The following is a 25,087-nucleotide window of genomic DNA, read 5'->3' on the forward strand; positions in this document are numbered from 1 at the left end:
TTTGGATGTCAGTAGCATATAGCAGTAAAGTCACAAGACTGAGTTTTCTAACTCATATATTTAGAAAGGAGCCCAGCATCAGGTGCTCAGGCATCCCTCACATTTAGAAGTTCTTTAAAAGAGGAGAAATGGGGAGAAGAAGAAGAAGAAGAAAAAAAGAGCTTCTTTTTGAGGGTTCATGTCATCTGCATAATTTTCAGTATAAAAGGGTACCATAATTTGCTTACCCATATTCTTTCAAATGGATATTTAAATCTCTGTTGTTCCCCTCCCCACACTGACCCTAATATTTGAGGCATGATAACAACACTTCCTTGAATGCTTTTGACTTGTAAACAATGGTAGTTGAATTACTAGGACAAAAGGCATGTGTTTTTATTTTGATAGTTTCTGCCAAATTTCTCTCCAAAGAGGATATCCAAAATTTCTTCCCCTGTTAGTGACTAATGTATGAAAACGCTGGTTTTCCTGAATGCTTGCCAGCACAGCCTGAATCTTTGTCAAAATTTTAAGTGAGAAATTGTGTCATTATTTTATAGCTTTAAAATTATGAATTTGAATTCTGTGTGTTCACTCAACATTTTTATTCTTTGAATTGCGTTTTCTGAGTTTTATAGTTTTTTTAATGATTTGCTGTAACTTTTTGATCATTCACTTCACAAGTATTGCACATGTTTTCCGACTTCCATTTATGAGATTTGCATTGTAGTTTTAAATTTTTATTTAGGGCTTAATTTTTTTTTTTTTTTTTTTGGTTAGCATTTTGGAAAAGTTTCCCCACCAAAGGATTTTTTTTCCCCCTAGTACTTAGGAGGTATAATTTTTCTGGTTATTTCTTGTACTTAGATACTAATCTTTTTTAACTTGTCAAATTGATTCTAATATTTATTTGGTGAGAATTGTCAAGACAATTTTGAAAAAGATAAATGGGGGAGAGACTAATATGAGAAAACAATAGTGTAGTATTGACACAAAATGGAGAGAGGAGTAGAACAGATTAGAAAGCCCAGAAAACAGTTACATAAAGGATTAAGATTACGATTTTCAAAGTTGTCATTACAGAGAAATAATGGGAAGACTTAAACATTAAAAGAAAGTAAAATTAAAAGTGTATCTTCTGATCTAGGGGTAGAGAAGATTAAAATGTAAAAGCAAAGGACATAAGAAAATTACAGACATCAAAAATGTATTTACATTGTTCACTCATATTTAGCAGCATTATTGATAATAGCTGAAAGATGGATATGTGTGTTAGCATCTTGTCACTGTCGCCAAAACACTCAACAGGAACAACTTAGAAGAGAGAAAGTTTTTATTTTGGTTCAGGGTTCCTGAGGTTTAGGCGATGGTTGGCTGAGTCCATTGCTCTGGGTCCAAGATGAAACAGTAATTCAAGGTGGAAGGTTATGGTGGAAGGAAGCTTCCATGGCAGCCAGGAAGCAGAGAGGAAGAGCAGTTACCCACCCTGTTAGTTTGTTCAAACTAGGATGGACTGATTAGGTTACAATTCTTGTCATCCAATCTTTTACTTGCAAACATTCACACAGTTACACAGGAACTTTTGGGAAACACTTTGTATCCAAACCATAAATGGAAACAGTCTAAATACCCTTTGATCAATGGAATGGATTGGTAAAATGTGTTATATACATACAACGAAATATTACCTAACCTTAAAAAAGGAAAGAGCACAGAAATTCAGTGTTTTAGCATGTGTCAGAACTTCGAAGTCCTTATGCTGGGTGAATTAAGCCAGTTACAAAAGGACCTGAATTGTCCCATTCATAGGGAAAGTTGAGTGATGATTACCAGGGGCTGGGAGGAAGGAAGATGAAAAGTCTGGAGATAGATGGTGGTGATGGTTGTGGAACAGTGTGGATATACCTAATGCCACAAAACTATATACTTAAACTAACTTAAAATATACTTAAGAATACTTAAAATATATTTAAAATGGTAAATTTTGCTATCTATATTTAATCACAAATTTAAAACTATGCAACAAAAATATCAGTATAGATTTTTTCCTTTTCACAAACAAGAAAATGATGATTACCACAGTAGGCAAATTATAAAATGTATTAAAGAAAATCTGAAGAGATAAAACAGAATAAGTGGATGAAATAGAGTGGGAAAAGTTTTGATGGTGAGATGTTAACTTAGCAACCACTAGAGTGTACAGTGGGATATAGATGTGTCTCAAAGTTAATCAGATTGGGGGATAGGACTGTAGTTAGAAATATCCACTGTGACAAAAAGTCAACATAAAGTGACTGGAAGGTGTGTAGATACTCTGAGAAGGGTGGAGAGAGTTGTTGCTTAATGGTTCCTAAGCCAAGCCATCAAAATAAGTTACCTGGGGAGTTTGTTTGTTTGTTTTTTAAGTGAACTTTTTACTTCAGAATCATTTTAGATTTACAGAAAAATTGTAGCATTTTCTATAAATCACACTAGTCTTCTCTATTCTTAATAACTTGTGCTCATAGGGTAAATTTGTCACAAATGACAAACCAATATTTATGTTATTATTAGCCAAAGTCTATAATATCCTTCAGATTTATTGAGTTTCTTTTTCTGTTCCAGCATCCTATCCAGGATGCAACATTACATTTAGTAATCATGTGGTGTTGGGTTTCTCTTGGCTATAATAAAACCTTGAAAGTTTTAAGGAGTATTGATTAGATATTTGTAGGATGACACACTATTGGAATTTGTCTTAGGTTTTTTGTTTTCATGATTAGACTGGGGTTGTGGGGAGGAGGATTATATGGGTAAAATTGTCATTTTCATCAAATCAAAAGTATATACAGTATATATGACTTACACCATTGATTTTAACTTTGATCACCTGGCTGAGACAATGTATTTGTTAGGTCTCCCCACAGTACTGTAACTTCCTCCCCTGCCTTTCCATACTGTATTCTTGGAAAGGAAGTCACTATGCCTAGCCCACACTTAACAGAGTGGGGACTTCTATGCTCCATCTCCTTAGGAGCAGAGTATCTACATAAACTAGCTGTACTTACTTCTTCATGAAAGATTTATCTGTTCTCTCCATTTATTTATTCCCTCATTATGTCACTGTGGATAACATCTTGGTCTGAAATCTAATAGTACTTTACTCATTCTATTGCTCAAAATTTTTTTCTTTACCCAGTGGGGTCTCTTTCAGTTGATACCTGTGTGCCTTTGATAATGTCACCATTGTTGTGTTTTATATATTTATGCATTCTTTTTGAGCAATTTCTTACTTTCTGTCAGTATAAGATTTTCTAGTCTCATCTTGTACATATCCTGCTTTAGTCCTGTTTCTCCAAGGGACCTTTTTATTAGAGAAAGGTGTTGATGATGGCTATGGTTTGACTTTGACTTATCCTTCAAGGGTTCATGTGTGAAAGATTGGTCTGCATTGTGTTGATATTAGGTAGAACCTAATGGGAATTAGGTGACTGTGCGTGGTGTCCTTGGAAGGGACTAAAGTGGTTCTCATGGGACCAAAGTTAGTTCTAAAGAAAGTGAGTTGTTACAAGAGCAAGGCTGGCCCTTGAAATAACTTCATCTTCCTGACAATGTGATTTCTCTGTTTCTCTTTCACATGTGCTCCCATTGTTTTTTTTTTTTTTTTAAGAGAGAGAGAGAGAGAGAGAGAGAGAGAATTTTAATGTTTACTTTTTAGTTTTCGGCAGACACAACATCTTTGTTGGTATGTGGTGCTGAGGATCGAACCCGGGCCGCACGCATGCCAGGCGAGCGCGCTACCGCTTGAGCCACATCCCCAGCCCATGCTCCCATTGTTTTTATGCCATCCACCTTTAGCAGGCATCAGCAGATGCCTGTACCATACCTTTGAATCTGCAGCCCCAATACTTTGAGTACCAGCCTTAGATCTCATTGTAGTAAAAAAAAAAAAAAAAAAAAAAAGGACATATAGTAACAAAGATCTGTGTCTAATATATGCATCTTGCTGCTGAGTTACTGCTGCTTGTTGCTCTCAGCTGATATTGGAAAGAAATATGTGTATATTCTAATTATATATGCATATCCATAAATATTGTATGTAACCATCTGCATCTATATATTAAACCAAACATGAGTTCATATTGATATCTCCAGCTGTAATCCGATACTACATTCTAGCATTTTCCTGACTTCCTTACTTTTAACTTCCCACTTCCACAGTGATAAATCTGGCGCAACCATTCAACATCCATTTATTCAACTGTTAATTTCCAGTGTATACATGTATAGTGATTTCAGAATTTAAACCCATACCTTCCCAGAAACTTTTTAAAATTTAAATAAAATTCACATAACATAATTCAGTGTTTTGAAGTACATTTCAGTGGTTTTTAGTGTATTTACAATGAAGTGTAAATGTCACCACTAATTCCAGAATATTTTTGTCACCTTATAAAAACCAAAAAAACCCTCTGGTACTCATCAAGAAGTATCAAGCAGTTCCCCTTTCCAATATTCACCAGCAACTACTAGGTTGGCTTTTTAGAAAGTGATTTTTCTTACCCCTGCACACACCCTCGCCCCCGCAACACACACCACCACCACCAGCTCCAGATATTTTGATTCAGTATTCTGAAATGAAGCTAGGAATCTGTATCTTTAAAAAAGTGTTCTTGCTTCTTGTAACCAGGCAGGCTAGCATTATCAAGTAGCAGGAACCTAAAAGCAGAGCTTTTTAAAATTTGAGAAAAAATTAAAATGTTCTAGAAGCAGTAATGCAAATTCAAGGATCACCTCATCAAAACTAAAAACAATGCCAGCAAAGTTTGAAGATCCTTAAAGTTTGCTTAGATAGCATGAAATGAGGGAAAGAAACCAGTTTATAAACTGTCAGCTTTTTTCATCAGTGCTTAGATTTCAGGGTAAGTTTTAATTAATATGTAGTATTTTTCAGTTTTGATGTGTTTTGTTCTGTTTTTGTCCTTTTAAAAATTATTTTTGTGTTGTGGTTTCAAGGATTGAACCCAGGTCCTTGTGTATGCTAGGTAGCACTGTGCCACTGAGTTCTACCACACACCTAGCTCTCCTTGTTGTTCTCCCACCTGCTTAATTTAAAAAAAAAAAAATTGTATAGCCCTGTCAGGCCCCAATATTCCGGGCCCCAATGCTTTGGTCAAAATGCAGTCTTATAGGATTAGTGCTAATTGACTAGTGGTAGCTATGGATTTGTTGTAAAGCTAAGTATACCTGGTAACTTTAGGAAAGTTTTGTTGACAGAACATTCTGCCTTTGGGTTTTGGGGACTGGCTTATTTCACTTAGTGTAATATTCTCCAGTTCTATTCATTTACTGGCAGATGCCATAATTTTATTCTTTATGGCTAAGTAATAGTTCCTTGTTGTACCACAGTTTCTTTATTCGTTCATCTGTTGAAGGGCACTTAGCTTGGCTATTGTGAATTGAGCTGCCATAAACCTTGAAGTGGCTGCATCACTGTAGTATGCAGATGCTAATCCACATCAAGGGTAGGAATGATTAGAAGTTCATTGGACTAGGTAAGGGGAATTAATGCAAAGGAGGGAGCATGGAAATAGGAAAGACAGTAGAATGAATCAGACATATCTTTTCTTATGTATGAATACATGACTGACATAACTCCACATCATGTAGCATGCAATAATGGAATCCTAATTGGAACAAATTATTCTATGTATGAATAATATGTCAAAATTCACTTTACTGTCATGTTTATAGCAAGAACAAATAAAAGAAAGATTTAGAGACTTTTATTTGGGTCCCTTCTTTCCTTTAAAATAGAAGCTAAAGGATAATAGTAGTGCTTTGTTAGACTCCCAGGAACAGTCTTCAGGTTGAACCTAATGGGATAAGATGGAGTAATTAGAACAAACAAAATAACAATGTTTAAAGCATTAACTTTGAGGGCCCCGCACTCAGTAAATGCAGAGGACTATAAAAGCAATCTTCAAATAGTTTTTTTTCTATGTAACTCCTAGAGGAATACTTTTGTAAAAACTTTTACATGTAGAATCTACCCATCCACAAATTCTGTTTCTTTTTTTAAGTTTTATTTATTCATTTTAGTTGTTGATGGACCTTTACTTTTTATTTATATGTGGTGCTTTGAGTCAAACCCAGTGCCTCACACATTTGAGGCAAATGCATTACTACTAAGCCACCACCTCACCCCCACAAATTCTATTTCTGTTTTGAAAGTTCTCTAACCACACTATCAGTTGGAGGTGATTATTTTTGTTGTTGTTGTTGTTTGTTTCCCACTCCCTCTCAGCCCTATCTTGCAAAGAGTTTTGACTTCTTTTTTATTGTACTCTTTACCTCACCTGAGAGTTTCTCCCTAATTCTCCTTCCTTCAGTCATGTCTTTGGTCTGTAAGGAGCAACAATGTATTAATTTTAAGGAAAGAAACATTTTTCCAAAAGTAAAATCAACTACTTATATTGTATCCTTTAGCTGTTGGATAACCAAGTCTAAAGTAGATCTTGTACCTGGTCTGGCTTAAACAATAAAGTAGCCCTTAAACAAGTATTAATGTCTCTCTGCAGTCCTTAGGGCAAAGAGATTAAAGTACAAGTAGTATAATAGATACCGAGACTGTTCTAAAAGAATGGAACAGTGTAAACTCTTCTTAGCCACATGAAGATACTGCCAACTGTTTACATTTATTACATGGCTATGCCACTTTGCTCCTGAACCCCCAGGGCTATGTGAAAGAAAGTTCCAGTTTCACTATGTCCTCACCAACACTTGATCCTAGTCTTTATTTTTTTGAGTGTGTATTGTGGTTCATTACTAACTTTCCTCATGACTAATGATGTTGAACATCATTTCCTGTGCTTATTTGCCATTATATACAGTGTGCGCGCACACAATTTTTATTTCCCACTAGGGATTGAACTCTGGGTTACTTAACTACCAAGCCACATCTTCTGCCCTTTTTATTTTTTGTTTTGATACAGGGTCTGGCTAAGTTGCTGAGGCTGGCTTTGAACATGCAATACTCCCTAGCAGCCGGCATCACAGGCACGCATCACTACACCTAGCTTATTCTGTATTCTCTAATGAACTTTTAAAATATTTTATTCATTTTAAATTTTTTTTTATCTTATTGATTCACGGGAGTTATATTTATATGTCTTGGGCTTGAATCTTCTATAAAGATGTGATTTGCAGAGATGTTTTTTGTAGGTATTTTTTCCTTATATGAATTGCTTTTCATTTGCGGGGGGAAGGTGGCTATTGGGAATTTAACTCAGGAGTGCTTTACCTTTTTATTTTTTATTTTGATACAGTATCTTGCCAAGTTGCTGAGGTGGCCTTGAATTTGGGATTTTTCTGTCTGAGCCTCCCAAATCTTTGGGATTACAGGTATATGCCACCACACCTGGCACTTTTCATTTTGTAACAAAGTCATTTAAAGAGCAAAAGATTTTATTTGTGAAATCCAGTTTATTCATTGTTTTTTATTAAGTTTTTGTTTTTCATAATCCATTTAGGAAAATTTTGTGTAATCCAAGATCACTGAAATATTCTCATATTTTCTGCTAGTAATACTCATACATTTAGATGTATGATGGGTTTTGAGATATGAGGAAAGGGTCAAATATCGCTTTTCTGGCATATTGATATGCAATTGTAGAATACCATGTGTTGAAAAGAATGCATCCTTTCCCACCCCCGTGAATTGTATTGATAGCTCTTTGAAAAGCAGTTGGCCATACCTGTATATCTATTTCTGGATATTCCTACGTGTCATATCTACATTAGGTTAGTAAATACTGTCTTGATTATGCTGTCTTTATAGTAAATATGGAAGGAAATCAGGTAACGTTCTGATTCATGAACACGGTATAGGTTTATTTAGGTCTTTAATTTCATCAATGTATTGTGTTTGTCACTGTACAGTCTTAGACACGTTTTGTTATATTTATCCTTAAGGATTTAGTGTTTCTAATATTTGTGATAATCATTTTTTCCCCTTTCTATAACAAATACCTGAGGTAATCAACCTATAAAGAGAAAAGGTTTATTCTTGCTCAAATTTTAATTAGAGGTTTCAGACGTGAGCAATTGGCCCTGTTGTAGGGCTGTGACAAAGCCCACATATCTTAGTGGAACCTCAGAGTTATACAGAGTGGCTCACCTCATAGCCAGGCAGTAAAAGAGAGGGGGGAAAAAGAAGAGGAAGACACTGGGGTTCCATAGTTCCTTTAAGGACACACCCCCAATGACCTGAAGACCTCCCAGTGGACCCTACCTCTTAAAGTCTTTTTCTACTGCTTACTAATAATGCCACTGTGGAGATCAAGCATTTATCACATGGACCTTTGTTCTACTTAAGAATACAGATTATAGCAATGTTATTCACACAGCCAGGGCACTTTTTCACTGAGCAACATCCCTAGCCCTTTTCTTAAAAGAAAAAAAAAAGTTTTTTTTTTTTTTTTTTTAAATTTCAGACAGGGTCTTGCTTAATTCTAAGACTGTCCTCAAATTTGTGATTGTCCCAAGTTGCTGGCATTAGAGGTGTGTATCACCATACCTGGCCCTTACTTATTAGTACTGTTAACTTCTTAGTAGATAGTATGGCTTTGTCTTCATAGGTGATCATGGCATCTGAAAATAAGGCCTGCTTTTACTCCTTCCTTTCCAAGTTATATACCTTTTACTTCTTTTTTTTTCTTTATTGAATTGATAAGGACCACCAGTAAGTACAGTGTTGAATAATAGGGGTGAGACATCCTTGACTCATTGTTAATCATAGAAAGCATTCAAATTCCGTTTTGTATTTCTATTTTGCAGATTTATTATTAATGAGTATTGAATGTTATCAAACATTGTGTCATGAGATTTTTTTTTATTTGCTTTAATTAATAAAGCAATTATATCGAATAAGTTAACCTTAAATTCCTAAGATAAGCCCTACTCATTCATGGTATATATCCTTATATAATTGTGTTTGATTTGCTGATATTTTTGAGGGATTTGTTTTTTAGTTTGCATGAAGTATATTGGTCTGAATATTTGTTGTAGAAGGCATAGTCTGCTTTTGGTATTGGGCAATGGTGCCCTCATAAAAGTGTTCCTGCCTCTTTTCTTCAGGAGAGTTTGTGTATAATTGGCATTATTTCTTCCCTGAAATATTTTGTGGGCCTCACCGTTGGAGCCATCTTTACCTGGAGTTTTCTTTTTTAAATTATGAATTTAATTTCTTTAATAAATACAGAGCTTTTGAGGTGATCTTTCCTGAGTGAGCTTTGGTGTTTGTGTCTTTGATGGAACTTGTGTATTTCATAGTAATTTATTGAATTTATTTGCATGTATTAGTAATATCCCTTTATCTTTTATGTATTTATAGTATCTGCATGTTGTTCCTCTTTCATTGTTCATGTGGGTATAGTTTTGTTTTATTTCTAATTGATCTGTCTAGAGATTTATCAATTTTATTGATCTTTTTAAAGAACAAGTTTTCTGTTTCAATTTTTCTTGGCTTTTTAGTTTGGAGATAGTCCTTTAATCTTCTATAATTCTGGTGTAATTTCTTTTTTTCTGATAACAAATTGTGTATAATTTTAATTTTCTTTAAATTTGTTTAAAGTTTTAAATTTGTTAAAATTTAAAAAAAAATTTAAAGATGGCCTATCTTGGTGAATATTCTGTGTGCCTTTGAAAATAATGAGTATTCTACGCTAGATGGGAAAGCTTATTTGTCAATGTCAATTAGATCCACTATTGCTAATTTTCTTTCTTAGAGAGTAGTTGAAGCCTACTTGAATTTATTTCTTGAATTTGTTAGAATTTCTTCAGTCAGTTCTATCAAGTTTTGCTTCATGTGTTTTATAGTTCTCTGTTGGTTGTATATGTATTTAGGATTTGTATGTCTTAGTGAATTGACCCTTTTATCAACAAGTAATATGTATGTTTTTCTGCTCTGAGATCTATACCAATATTAATATAGCCACTTTAGCTTTCCTTTGATTAGTACACTTACATGGCATACTGTTTTTCTATGCATTTATTTTAACTTACCTATATTAATATATCTGAAGTGAATTTCTTCATGTCCATTCTTCTCCCCTCTTTTGACAATTTCTGTTTGATTAATGTATTTAAAACATTAGTATTTCATAATTTTTGGTATTTTGAATTAGGTCTGTCATTTTTTGCTGAGTTTCCACTGTACTTCATTTCTCAGTTTCCTTTTCCTGCCTTCTGTTGGGTTATTTGTACATTTTTATACATTCTATTTTAATTATCTACTGCGATTTTGGTTTTGTATAGTTTATATGGTGGTTGATCTAGTGATTATAGTTTACATCTCAGGACCAGAACCTAATTATATATTAAATGATTAATATTTGTTGATTAAAGCAATATTTTTGGAATATAATTGTAATTTTTATCACATAAGTGCTAACTTTTTTCCAAGTAGAGATTTAAAAAATAGTTTCATAAAATAATCTATTTACTATATTGCCTATAGTATTTTAATATTCACCGTACTCCTTTAGTTCACTAGTAACTTGCTTTGCTTCATCTACAAAGGAGAGATTACTATTACTTTCTTAGTTTCACTTAAGCTGATGATTTGTGTTATTATAACACTCAGTTTTGAGTTTGTGTTTCATGACTTATATAATTCTGTCTCTGCCTAAGATTTACACATAGCCAGCTTTGAAGACACTGCTGTTTAAACGATTCTGTTTATTTGGTAATAGTTGAAACAGTTGAGTGGCCCTAAGGTATAAGCTGTATTTTTTCTCTGAAAAGTCAAGAAAACATCAAAACCAAAATTTTAACCAGTAGAACAATTTCAAGAGCATAGTAGATTTATTTACTACTTGATTGACAGTGTTTAGATTTTAATTATTCACGTAAGTATTAGAATGACAGTTTTCTTGGACCAATGATATTCATGTATAAGAAATTTATAACATGAAGAGTTAAAAATAAACTCATAAGTCATTCTGCTTATTGGGTTAGCCTCTGTCTAACCCAATACAGTGCACTAAAGCTTTCTGTGATGATAGAATTATATATCTGCAGTGTAAATTGTAATAGCTACTCTAATGTCATCTAATTTTAATTAAGCTTTAAATTGCCATGCATGGCTAATAGCTCATCAGACAGCAAAACAAGTCTAGCTTCATCTTCCTCTTTTACATATAAAACCTCAAAAACTTTTTCTAGCTTTCTCAAGCATAACCCTGTCTTAAGTATAACTTTTGGCAGGATACAGAGTAGGAGAGAATAGGCTGAACTAATTGGAAAGCAAATGGTGCAAATACTAATAATTACAATGCAACATAAATATTGTATTGGTGAACAGGTTAATAAAATTATTAAATGTCTTGGGATATTCAGTGAAGAATTAAAAATTATACTAGGGATTTTAAGTAGGAAAAGGCTTAATATAGGAAATTACATGATGTAAAATAACCAATCAGACTAATTAGGTTCTTGATTGAATCTTCAGAAATGAATTCCAGCCAACACAGAACTAGTAGGGAATGTATTTGGAGATTTCACTGCTTGTGGTTATTCAGAAAGCAAAAGGTATTCGTAGTGTAGAGAAGATGGGAAATAACATGATTTTCTTTTTTGTCAGTGACTAGTTAAGTGGACTTGAACAACAGAACTTTAATTAGAACCTCAAATTGTTAAGTAAAAACTTATTTTAGGTTGGAATAGCTTTGAGAAAATAAATGATTTATAGAGACATGGAGAAAACAAAAAATTGGACTAATCGTGGTGGTGGTGCCTAATTTTAAGAGGTTCTATCGTGTGTGTGTGTGTGTGTGTGTGTGTGTGTGTATGTGTATATATACACATACATACATACACACACACATATATACACACACACACACACACACACACACACACATATATATACACACACACACACACACACACACAAATAACTCATATATCCATTCTTTACAGATCCAGGATGAGAAGACTGATAGAAGAAGAAGCTAGCTGAACAGCTATAAAATGCCCAAATCTGGGTTTGCAAAACCAGTTCAGAGTGAAAATTCTGACAGTGACAGCAATATGGTAGAGAAGCCATATGGAAGAAAGGTACATGATTGTAACTTAAGTTGTTTTTATTCTTTTGGAACTGGCGAAAATGACACCAAATTTGGTAGTTTTAATAATTACTCATAAAATAAAAAGCCACATTGATGTCAGATGTGTTTGTCAGCTTTCCATTACTATAACACAAATACCTGAAGTGATTTGCAATGAAGAAAGGTTTAAAAGTTTATTTTGGCTCACAGTTTTGTAGGTTTCTGTGCATGGGCAGTTGAGCCCACTGCTTTAAGTTCTGTGGTGAGGCAATAAGTGGTTTTTGGAGGAGCTGAGACATTTACCTCATGGCCAGTAAAAGAAGAGAAGAGATAGGGCTGGATTCCCGTTATCTTTTTGAGGGCATGCACGGAGTGACCTAAGATTTAGTACTGGGCACCACCTCTTAAAGGTTCCACTTCCTCTTAATTCTACTGTGTATGCTGGGGACACAGCCCTTAAACACATGGGCCTCTGGGGAGCATTCTATATCTAAACCATAATACCAGGTAAGTACAAACTATTTATATAAGCACCAGAAATCAGTTGGATTCCTGAGGATACAGTTATTTCATTCCCTGATATGAACATGGTTACAACTAAAAAATAATTAATCACAAGAAAGGGGGAAGTGCCAAGACTTCACAGTTATTTGGCATTTCTTTCCCTACCTCCTAATCTTTGTTGACAAAACACATATACACACTAGCCACCACATTTTCCAGGTCTGTAACTTGGGTAAATTTATATAACTTCTCCATCCTTAGTATTTCTATATCTAATAGAGGGAAATAATGCTTTAAATGGTTGTTTTGTTGGAGAAATAGCATATTATAGTTAACACAAGGGTTGACACAAGTAAATGCTTAATAAATGTTAACAGTTGTCTTAGTAATTAGTGCCGATGACAGGTGATTCTTTTTCCATCTGTCCTTCTCCATCCTATTTTATTTAGATACCCAGAACCTATAAACTAATGTCTTCTAACTGATCTCATTATCTCTAGTTTCCTTTTCTAGTTGGTTTTATACATTATTTCAAATTTTTCTTTGTTTTCTTTTTTTGTTTTGAGTCTATTTCTTTTAAAGCCATTTTCTTGTTGAAGGACATCTGAAGTTTCCCCTAGTTTTTTGCTAACAGATCCATACAGCTGTCATCACAATCTAGTTTTACACTATTTCCATCACTGTGAAAAGATCCTTGTTGCCTATTTGCAATTGGTCCCCACTCTTATCCCATCCCCGAGAAATCGTAAATCTGCTTTCAAACTTCAAGAAGTATCTGTTTTCATATTGTCTTCTTTTCAAAATAGTTTTGGCTATTCAGAGTCCATTGAAAAGAATAGCCTATTAGGATTTTAATGGGAATTTTATTGAAGCTGTATATTGAATCTTTTATTTTTTAGTTGTAGCTGGACACAATCCCTTTATTTTTTTTTTTAATTTTTATGTGGTGCTGAGGATTGAACCTAGGGCCTCTCACACGCTAGGTGAGCACTCTACCACTGAGCCACAACCCCAGCCCTGTATATTGAATCTTTAGGTCATTTTGGGTAGTATCTCTTAATAATATTGTCTTCCAGTATACGAGCTTGTTTGCTCCACTTATTTAGGTCCTTTTCAGTTTTTCTTAGAACTGTGGTAGTCTTCAGTGTTCAAATTTAGTACTTTTATTGTTAAATTATTTACAAGTATTTTTTATGTCAATGCTATTTTAGATACTTTCATTTTAGATTTTTTGTTGATAAAATAGAAATACAACTTAATTTTATATAATGGTCTTGTATCCTGTGACCTTACTTGTTTATTGGCTCTAAGAGTTTATGATTGCTTAGGATTTTCTATATATAAGATCATATCATCTGTGACTTTGGATAATTTTACTTATTTGCCAGTCTGGATTTTATGTTTTCTTGCCTGATTGTACTGGCAGTCCCTGGCATTTGCATATTTAGTCCACTGATATTTAATATAATTATTGATGTGTTTTTTATCTAGTAAGAGTTTATTTATATCTATTATTTTTCTTTTTGTTCATACATGTTTCTTCTTCTTTGTTGCCTTTTTTGGTTTTAAATACTTTTCAGTATTTTTATTTTTCTGATTTTTATTTTATTTATTTATTTGGTTTTTAGTACTAGGGATTGAATCTAGGATTACCCTATCACTGAGGTACAATCACCAACCTTTTTTTTTTTTCCAATCTTTTTTAAGATAGGTTCTTGCTGAGTTGTCCAGGTTGGCCTCAAACTTTTTATTTGTTTATTTATTTATTTTAGGATACATTGTAATTACAAGAAAGGAATGTGTTGTTACATATTTGTACATACTATAATTTGGTCAATTTTGTTCCCCATTATTTCTCCTCTCTCCACCCCCTGATTGCTTTCCTCTACTCTACTAGTCTTCTTTCTATTTTCATGAGACCCCTGCTATTCATTCTCTCTCTCTCTCTCTCTCTCTCTCTCTCTCTCTCTCTCACACCCTCTCACCTTCTTTTCCTCTTTTGTTTCTCTCTAGCTTCCACATGGGAGAGAAAACACATGAACCAGTCAATTTTTAGTGTTTCTTAGTTCACTTCACATATGTTCTCAAGTTGTATCTGTTAACCTGCAAATGACATAACTTCACTCTGAATTGTGTTTATAAACCACACTTTTCTTTATCAAACTGTTTACAGATACCTAGGCTGGTTTCATAATTTGCTGTTGTAATTTGCTGCTGTAAACATGATCATGCATCTATTGCTACAGTATGTTGACTTTAATTCTTTAAGATAAATGCTAAGGAGTGGTATAGCTGGATCACATCGGGATTTCATTCCTTGTCTTTTGATGAACCTCCATACTGCTTTTCACCCACCAAAGTGTTCCTTTTTTCCCATATCCCCTCTAGTGTTTATTATTATTTGTATTCTTGATGGCTGCCATTCTGACTGGAGTGAGTTGAAATCTCAGTGTAGTTTTGATTTGCATTTTCCTAATTGCTAAAGATATTGGACATTTTTTTCATACATTTGTTGGCAATTCTATTTCTTCTTTTGAGAAATATCTTTAGTTCATTTCCTTATTCATTGATTGGGTTGTTCCTTTGGTGGGTTTTTTTTTTTTTTGGAGTTATTTATATATTCTGGATATTGATTCTCTGTCAGAGTAGTAAAGGTTTTCCTCCCGTATTTTAGTTTTTCTTCTTCATGCTTTTAATTTTTTGCTGTCAGAAGCTTACTTCCCTCCCCTGACCCACACCCCCTTTGGGACTGGTTTCATTGGCCCTGTGTTTTCTTCTAGGAGTTGTATAATTTCTGGTCTAATTCTTAGATCTTTGATTTGTTGATTTTTGTGTAGGATGAGAGATAAAGACTTATTCTCATTCTGATACATATGGATAACTAGATTAACAGCACCATTTGTTAAAGAGGCTGTCTTTTCTCTAGTGTATGTTTCGGCACCTTTATTGAGGATCAGATTACTGAATCTGTATGTACTTGTGTCTTCTATTATTTACCATAGGTCATCAGGTATTGTGATACCTCCAGCATTGTTTTTTTGGCTTAGAATTACTTTGGCTGTTTGGGTGTTTATTCTTTCGAATGAATTTTAGGACTGTGTTTTTTAGTTCTGTGAACAAAGTCATTGGTATTCTGGTGGAAATTGCATTGAATCTGTATATTGCTTTTGCTAGTGTGGCCATTTTAATAAATATTAATTCTACCTATCCATGAACATGTGAGATCTTTCCATCTCCTGAAGTCTTCAATTTCTGTCTTCACCTCCTTGATTAGATTTATTTCTAAGTGTTTTCACCTCCTTGATTAGATTTATTTCTAAGTGTTTTCTTAGATTCATCATTAGTGCATAGAAAAGCTTTTGATTTTTATTTGTTGAATTTGTAACTAGCTACTCACAGAATTTGCTTTTTAACAGTAGCAGTCTTTCAGTGGAGTTTTTGGATCTTCTAAGTACAGGATCATGTCATTTGCAAATGATAATAATTTGACATCTTCTTCTCCTATTTTTATCCCTTTTGTTTTCTTCTCTTGCCTGATTCCTCTGGCTAGAATTTTTAGTACTATAATAAATAGGAGTGATGTAAGTAGATATACTTGTTTTGTTCCAGATTTCAAAGGAAATGCTTTTTAGTTTTTCCCCATTCATTATGATGTTGGCTTTGGGCTTTTTGTATAAAGCTTCTATGATGTTAAGATAGGTTCCTTGTCTTTCTGAGGTTGGTGTCTTCAGTGTTTTTTTTTCACGAATGGGTGCTGAATTTTGAATTTTGTTGAAGGCTTTCTCTGTATCTATTGACATGTCAAAGTTTTTTTTTGTCCTTAATCTGTTTATGTGATGAATTACATTTATTGGTTTGTGTATGTTAAGCCATTCTTGCATCTCTGGGACAAAACCAACTTGGTCAAGATGTACAATGTTCTTAATATGTTGTCGAATATGTTTTTCTAGTATTTTATTAAGGTTTTTACATCTAAGTTCATCAATGACGTTGGTGTGCAGTTTTCTTCCTTGATGTGTCCTTATCTGTTTTTTTGTATGACTGATACTGGTTTTCATAGAGTGAATTTGGAAGTATTCCGTCTCTTTCTATTTCATGGAATGATTTAAAGAGCATTGGCGTTAGCTGAATGCTACCAGACCTCTAAAGAACTGAGAATCAACCTTGTCCTGGAATTTTCTGTGTTGGAAGTATTTTTATTACTGCTTCTATCTCATTGCTTGTTCCGTGTGTTTAGGTTTTATGTGTCGTCCTTATTCAATTTTGACAGGTCTCATGTATCTAAAAATGTATCCATTTCTTCTACGTTTTCCAATTTATGAGAGTATGTTCAGAATAGTCCCTGGTAAGCCTCTGGATTTCTATGATGTCTCTGTAATGTTTCTCCTTTTTCATCTCTTAATTTCATCAGTTTGGGTCTTTCTTTCTTTCTTTCTTTCTTTCTTTCTTTCTTTCTTTCTTTCTTTCTTTCTGTTATGGGAATTGAACTCAGGGGCACTCTACCACTGAACCACATCTCTAGCTCTGTTTTGTATGTTTATTTAGAGACAGGGTCTCAACGAGTTGCTTAGTGCCTTGATTTTGCTGAGGCTGGCTTTGAACTCAATATCCTCCTTCCTTAGCCTCCTGAGCAGCTGGAATTATAGGCATGCACCACTGTGCCTGGCTGGAGTCTTCTCTTCTTTGGGATAGTTTGAGCTATGGGCTCATCAGTCTTATTATTTCAAAGACCCAACTGTTTGTTTCATTTGTCCTTTGAGTCTTTTTTTAGTTATCAATTGTATTGATTTCAGCTCTAATCGTAATTATTTCCTCTTCCCTTCTACTGGTTTTGGTATTAGTTTGCTGTTTTCAAGATCCCTGAGATGCATCAGTAAATTATTTGGGATTTTTCTGATTTTCTTATGTAGGCACTCATACACTTTCTTTTTATATTGCCTTCATAATGTCCCAGTGTTTCCGATATGTTCTATTACTATTCTTGTTTGATTCTAAGAATTTAAAAATTTCTCCCTGATTTCTTTCATCATCCATTCATCATTCAAAAGTGTACTATTCAAACTTCATGTTTTTTTATAGTTTCTGTAGGGTGTTTTGTTATTGATTTCTAATTTTATTCCATTATCATGTGATAAGATGCAAGAAATTATATCAGATTTTTTTGTATTTGCTAAGAGTTACTTTGTGACCTAAAATATGTTTCATTTGAAGAAGATTCCATGAGCCTTAACCCTAACCCTAACCCTAAGAAGAAAGGTGTATTTAGGTATTTTAGGATAAAATAATCTGTAGGTATCTGTTAAATCCATTTGATTTATAATATTTTTCAGATCCAAAGAGTCTTTTTGAGTTCATGCCTGAATGCCTATCTATTGGTGAGAGAGGTGTGTTGAGATCACCCAGTAATATTGCATAGGGCTCCATCTGAGATTTTAATTTGCATAGTGTCTCTTTTATGTAATTAGGTACATGAATATTTGGGGCAGAAGTATTTCCTATCATATTTTCTTGTCAAATTGTTCTGTATACCAGTATGAAGTGACTTTCTTTGTCTCTTTTGATTAATTTTGGCTTGAACTTGCCTTTGTCTGATATGAGGAGAGCTACTTCTGCTTGTTTGGGGGCTCCATTTGTATAGTATATTAGTATATCAAAATTTATTCAATTTTGACAGGTCCTTTCACTTTGAACCTGTGACAATATTTTCTTGTAAAGTGTCTTGCAACAACATAAAGTCTTATTTTTTTAAAGCATTCTACCAGCCTATGCCTTCAAATTGGAGAGTCTATTTACATTCAGTATTTATTTAAAAAAGAGATGTTTATTATTTCTTTCCTTTTGATTAATTTCTGATATTTAATTTGGTACTGTTCTTCAAATGAGATTTGTTTATTTTTGGGTTCTGGAATTTGGTTTTTATTCTATGTGGAGTATTTCTTTAAGGAAATTCTGTAGTACTGCCTTAGTAGTCATGAATCCTGTTAGTTTTTATTTATCTTGGAAATCAAAAGTAACTTGCCTCTAAATGTGACCTGATGTTTTAATCTAGAGACTTCTGAAATTTTGTTTTCTATATTTTAGGCATTTTTGTTATAATGTGTCAAGGAGAGGTTCTTTTTTGATCTTGTCTATTTGGGGATTTGAATGTCCTGTATCTGGATGTCCGTCTCATTCTTAAGATTTGCAAAATTTTTTGTTATTATTTCCCTGAAGAAATCCATTCTGTTAGCCTATATCTCAAAACCCTCTTCAATTCCAGTGATTTTAAATTTGGTGTCATAATATCCCAGAGTTCTTGTATACTCTGATCATGAGTGCTTGTTTTCTTTAATTCTGCCTAAATGTTCAAGGCCAGCCACTTTGTCTTCTAGTTCTGAAATTTTATCATCAGCATGGTCTACTCTATTATTAGACTTTCAACTGAATATTTTATTTTGATTAATTTATTGTGTCTTTCATTTCCAGGATTTCTGTTTGGTTCTTTTTCAATATCTCTATCTCCTTTTTTAATGTCATATTCTGTACTGACTTCCTTAATTCACTGTTATTTTTTATGTTCTTTGGAATTACTTGATTATTTTCATAATCATTCTTTGGCATTGTTTATTCTTTCATCCACTTTAATGTCTTTGAAGTCAGTTGTTAGTGAATTATAAACTCTAGGAGGTGTTGTGTTACCATTTCATATTTCTTATATTCCTGTATTGGATTTTATGTATCTTTTGAGACAAATTTCTCTTCCACACTAAGTGTGGCTTTTTAGGAGCACAGCTTTCTGTTGCCAGAGTGCCCTAGAGTGCTCTAGATTATGATCTCCCTCAGAGGTGTATTCACAGCCTTTGTGTTAATTCTCTTTTTGCTATCAGAGTACAGGTCCATGTGTAGGACCGGAGGGCTGCTCCTAGCCATTCTTACTTGAATACTTGTTGTTTTGATTTTTTTTGTGTGTTTTTATTGTTTATATTAAAGTATAGCTAAAGTTTGATTGTTGTTAATTTGCATGTGAAGCAAGATGTACTGTCTTTTGATTGAATTTAGTTTGTTAGTAGCAGAGTCTCTACCCTGTGAACTTGTAGTCTCCCAATAGATTCCCAGAACCTTACAGAAAAGTGGGAAAGAAATAGTAGTAACAAGTGATGCACACAATATAGAGCATTTAAGTAAATACCTTGCTGCAACTATAACACCACTAAATTACCACAGTTATCACTAATTACCATAAGAACAGGAATGGTGTGGGTCAGCAGTTGCCAACAGCAAAAACAATAACTGTGAAATAGATTTGGCATTAGACAGCAGGTGCCAGCTATGTAATCCACAGCAGTAATGATTAAGATGTCAGAATTGGTGGGGGTGGGAGTTACATAAACCAAATAGTTCTAAGAAGTTATAAAATGCAGTTCATTAATAGAAAAGAAAATGTAATAGGAAGGTAGAAGAGAGTCTATAGTGTTCAAAATGTGAACACAGAATGCGGAAGAGATGCAACTACTGATGTTTATAAAAAAGTAGGAAATTAAATAGGACAATGAATAAGAGAATTTGGCTGTTAGAGAAGAAAAGGGAGGAAGAGAAAGAAATAAAACCAAACTAAAACAAAAAATTTAACCCTCAAAAAACAAGGAAAAGTAACCACATTAAGAATGCTAAAAATGGTAAAAACAAAAATAAAACATATGTCCATGAACCAACAGCACACATAAACAAAGACACACCAAAGGAGGACTATTTTAAATGAACAATGAAAGAATCATCTCCACCAAGGTATTCAAGACTGGTTGTTCACCACCTTATACCCAACTGTTCTTTCCATTTCTTCTTGCACTGGTATTGATAGCGAGCAAGAGCAAGGGCTGAGAGTTAACCCTTCCTGTTTTTATGTTGCTCACTGCCTGCCAATTGGAATGGTCTAAAGTTGATAGTATTTGAAATAACATTCAGCTTCCCTTCTCACTAGTTTAAAGTAGGACAGTAGTACTTTGAATAGGAGTCTTCTGTGCACCGTCCAGATTCATGCACTTTCAGGGAGAGGCTCCTGAGTTCTAAGACGGGAGTTGTTATCAAGGAAACTTGGTCTAATCAGGCCTTTAGGGGCTTTGTTGGGTGGTGTCTGCTCTGGCGAGATTAGATAGCACACCATGGGACCCTAGCAGATGCCAGTGTGGGTCTCAGGAGCCTCCTAACAGTTATGCTCATGGATCAGGGGTGTCAATTCTTCCCACACACTGCTGCCCATGAACACAGTCTTCCTGGGTTTAGTCCCGGAGTGTATTCACACACACTTATTCAGATTCATTACCCTCTACAGCTTCCAGATTCAAAGAGAAAGTGAGCTGGATTTCTCTTCATTTTTCTGACCTGAATTCCCCTGGGTACAATTTTCTTTTGCCTTTTTTCACTCGTGTTCCTAGTCTGTACCCTAGGCTGTGCGTCCCGCGCTTGATGGGGCAGTGTTGCAATGTTTGCTATGATTTCCTGGGTTCCAGCAGCAAGCTGCAGTGTGGACTCCTTAAGGTTGCTATTATGTGAGCTTTCAACCTGCCAGTTGAGAAATAGAGAGCACTTTTCAAATACTAGTTCTTTGTGCAGTCTCTGCATCAACTAAATTAGTCTACTTTTCTGATCTACAGGTTTTTCCATGCCAAATCTGTTGTGTTTCTCTCTGTTTTCCCTCCCTTCTGTGTTGCACCAATGCTGTTGCTTTACCTGGCTTGACCTTGGATGTACTGGTTCTTGTTCTTGGTTCAGGGCACCAAAATTTCTGAGTTTTTAAGGCACTCTGTCCAATATTGAATTTTAGTGAAATTCTTCTTTGACCTACTTCACTGAAAAGCAGTACTCCTGCTGCTTGAAACTCGAGTCATAGAGCAACTGAAAATACAGTTTTCCTCTCATCAGCCATCTTGAATCTCCTCTATACAGAGGTTTTTAATTTGATGCCATCCCATTAGTTATTGGAATTATTTCCTGACATTTAAGCATTCTATTGGGGAAGTTGCTGTCTGTGCCTGTGTGTTGGAGTGTTGACATTATGTTTTCTTCTAGCAGTTGCAGAGTTTATGCTCTTATTGCTATGTCTTTGATTCATTTTGAGTTGATTTTTTTTGCAGGATGAGAGATAAGCTGGGTATATAGTTTTATTCTTCTACATATGAATATCCAGTTTTCCTGCACCATTTTTTTTAAAGACTCTGTCTTTTCTTCATTGTGTCTTTTTGCACCTTTTTAAAGGATCAGGTGACTGTGTCTGTATGTTTTTTTTTTTTTAATTTTTTTTAGTTGTTGATGGACTTTATTGTCTTTGTTTTTGTGTGGTGCTGAGGATCGAACCCAGTGCCTCACGCATGTTAGGTGAGCTCGCTACCACTGAGCCACAAGCCCAGCCCTGAGTGTTTGTATGTTTTGTCTCTGTGTCTTCCACTCCCTTGGTCTGTATATCTTTTTATGCCAGTACTGTTCTGCTTTTGTTATTCTAGCTCTATAGTATAATTTGAAATCAGGTGTTGTGATGCGTCAAGCCTTGCTTTTTTAGCTTAGAATTGCTGTCTATTCTTGGTGTTATTTCTTTCAAATGAATTTTATGACTTTTTCCCCTTGTTCTGTGAAGAATGTTATTGGTAATTTGATAGGAATTACTTTGAAATTATAGACCACTTTTGGTAATATCGGCCTCAAATTTGTAAGCCCTGCTTCAGCCTCCCAAGTAACAGATTATGGCATGTTCCACCATGCCTGTTAATACTTCTGATTTTAAAATTATTCAAATTATCTTAGATATTGACCTAGAGATTATAATATACATCCTAATTTTTCAGTTTACTATGGGTTAGTACTGATAATTTTATTAAAAAATAGCAACTTCACTCCAATTTAGCTTCATTACTTTCCCTTTCTTTGTGTTATTTTTGTAATTTAGATTATATCTTCATGTTATTAATCCAGTAACAGAATGTTATAATATTTATAAGTTTTGGCACTTTTAATTTTTTCCTATGAATTCAAGTTATTGTCTGGTGTCATTTCCTTATAGCCTGTAAGAATTTTTATTTAGATTTACCATACATAAGTAGGTCTTCAGCCATGAATTTTCTCAGTTGTCTTTGATCTTGATAGAATTTTTTAAATTTAAAGTCACTTCTTATTGGTTTTATTGAGATGTAATTCACCTGCTATAAATTTAAGTATACAACGAAGTAGTTTTTAGTATATTTATAGAGTTGTGTAATTATAATCATATTTGATTTTAGAACATTTTTACCCCAGCATATCCTCTTGAGAGAATGAGAAACATAGATCATCTTTGAAATGGTCTCAGAACCATAATTGAGAATTGCTGTACCAATGTAATAAGCACACTAATTAAAGTATTGAAAAGAACATAGATAGGGGAAGAAAGGAGATGGTTGATCAGTTTAAGGGTGGTCTCACAGTAGTAAAGATGTTTAATCTGTATTGTCAAGGATAAGAATTTTACTCCCATGAAAGCAGAAGTAAAGGGTAGTCTAACCAAAAGAAACAGATATGAATCTGTTGCAATAGTAAGTACTAAGTTGAGATTTGCTCATCAAGAATGCAGGATAGGTGATGAGTCTCTAACATTAGATAGGAGTGACTTCACTGTGTCATTAGGCAGGAATGAATTCAGTGGGAAGAATGAATATTAAACTTTATTAATTTTTAACTTTATAAAAGTATTGTTAACTAATCAATCTCTAATCAATGATACTGTGTATTTTCCCTATCACATTTATGTGGATGAAAATAAAAAATGAAAAGCAATATGCCTGATGCACTTATTAGTATGCTTTGGGATTTCATAGCAACATGACATCCAAAGCTGCTGTTTGATGTTTTTCCCTCAACATTTTATGAATAAATGCTGCTTATTTGCATATAAAGAGAGGAAAGGCAGTAATTTCCTGCTCATAGGTCATGTTGCTTCTGTTCCTTAAGACAGGATGAAGAAATCAGAAAGATGGGGGGAGAAAAAGAAAGTATGACCATAGCAGTGTATTTTTGCAATTCATATTTTTTGATTGTCATTTCTTAGTAACCTTGAAGCCATCTTTTGGGTTCTGCTCTCCCCCCACCCCCTTAAAATTTTAAGAAATTAATATACAGTTCTATTATATGTAGACACCCCTTTACTGTTAACTATGACAGAATATTATTGTTTTGAAATCCTAATAAAAAGCTGGAACCAAACTTTAACTTCTTAAATGCATTTAAATTAGGCATAGTTTAATCAATATTTATGACTAATAAAATAGAATCTTACAAAAAGCTTCATGTGATAATCTAAAACCTGAGTTTTCCTAATATACGAGAGCATATTAATAATTTTAACCTTCTGAATAAAATAGTTCTATCCTTTCATCATCATTAGTATAGTTAAGTCCTTGATTGTCTATCCAAATTATTATAAAGAAATTTTATTATTTGGGTAACATAATACACGTTTATTGTGGAAGAGTTTCAAAATACATGTAAAAATAATGAAAATTAAATTTACCTTATCAAAAACCAGGAGAGACCTGAGATTTTACCCTGTTTGGAAGCTGATCAATTTTATGGATGCTCACAGATGACACAGGATTCCTGGGGAGAGACAGAGGAATGTTTGTTACTAATAGAAATAACAGTAGCCAGAACTTCAGCATTTATGCCTGTTCCCTAAGCCTCTGTGTTAGTCAGCTCTCCATTACAGTGACAAAATACCTGAGAAGACAAAGAAGGAAAGATTTATGTTGGCTCCTGTTTTCAGATGTTTTGGTCCATGGTCGGCTGGCTTCATTATTTCTGTGCCCATTGTGAGGTGTAGTATTATGATGGCTGAAGAGCATGGTGAAGCAAAACCCCTTACCTCATGGTGACTGGAAAGCAGAGAGCTAGAGAGGAAAGGGCCATGGACAAGATATAGTCCCCAAGGGCATGCTCTTCTTTCAGCTATAGATTTCATCACCTTCCAATAGTCCATTCAGTCCTGGATCCATCAGTGGACAAATCCACTGATGAGAGCTAGTCAATTCCCAAAAGTCCCACCTCTGAACATTGCTGCTTTGGGGACCCAAGTCTTTAACACATGAACCTTTGGGATACAGGTTTTCTCTTCTGTTCATAAGCCAGTTTTTAGTGATTCAGGTTTTCTAAGAAAATTATCAGTTTTTCCAGGCCTTTAGTTTTTAAGTTGTATAAAGAAGAAGCAACATGCTTTCGTAACTTTAATATCCACTCTGAAGTTGTGTTTAAGTGTAGTACCTTTTTTCTCTTTTCTCTCATTTTCACAATTAAACTTCCCACAGGTTTGTTTATTCTGTTGTTCTTTTAGAATACCCTTTGCTTTTATTGATAGTCTTTTGCTTACTTTTCACAACAGAGGCTTCATAGCCTGGTTTAGATGTATTGTACTGATTGGATGGTGGGTTTTAGCTGTAGAGCAGGAGAATAGGATACCTTGACCTGAGTGGTTGGGTACATGAAATTTTTATTTGATATATTTTCTTTTTCCAAATTGA

General features: G+C 34.2%; 1 protein-coding gene across 2 annotated transcripts in view; it reads left to right on the top strand.

The window, feature by feature from the left end:
* The window catches only part of Ankrd12 (ankyrin repeat domain 12), a 121,986-nt gene that overhangs the window by 15,806 nt on the left and 81,093 nt on the right, over positions 1–25,087 (top strand). For both annotated transcript variants that reach the window (XM_026412202.2, XM_026412203.2), the window contains exon 2: positions 11,941–12,078. In XM_026412202.2, coding sequence (XP_026267987.1) covers positions 11,992–12,078 — 87 coding nt within the window. In that variant the 5' untranslated portion in view covers positions 11,941–11,991. The remainder of the gene's footprint in view (positions 1–11,940; positions 12,079–25,087) is intronic.

This window comes from Urocitellus parryii, chromosome 13 (genome assembly GCF_045843805.1).
Source record: "Urocitellus parryii isolate mUroPar1 chromosome 13, mUroPar1.hap1, whole genome shotgun sequence".
Taxonomy (NCBI): Eukaryota; Metazoa; Chordata; class Mammalia; order Rodentia; family Sciuridae; genus Urocitellus; species Urocitellus parryii.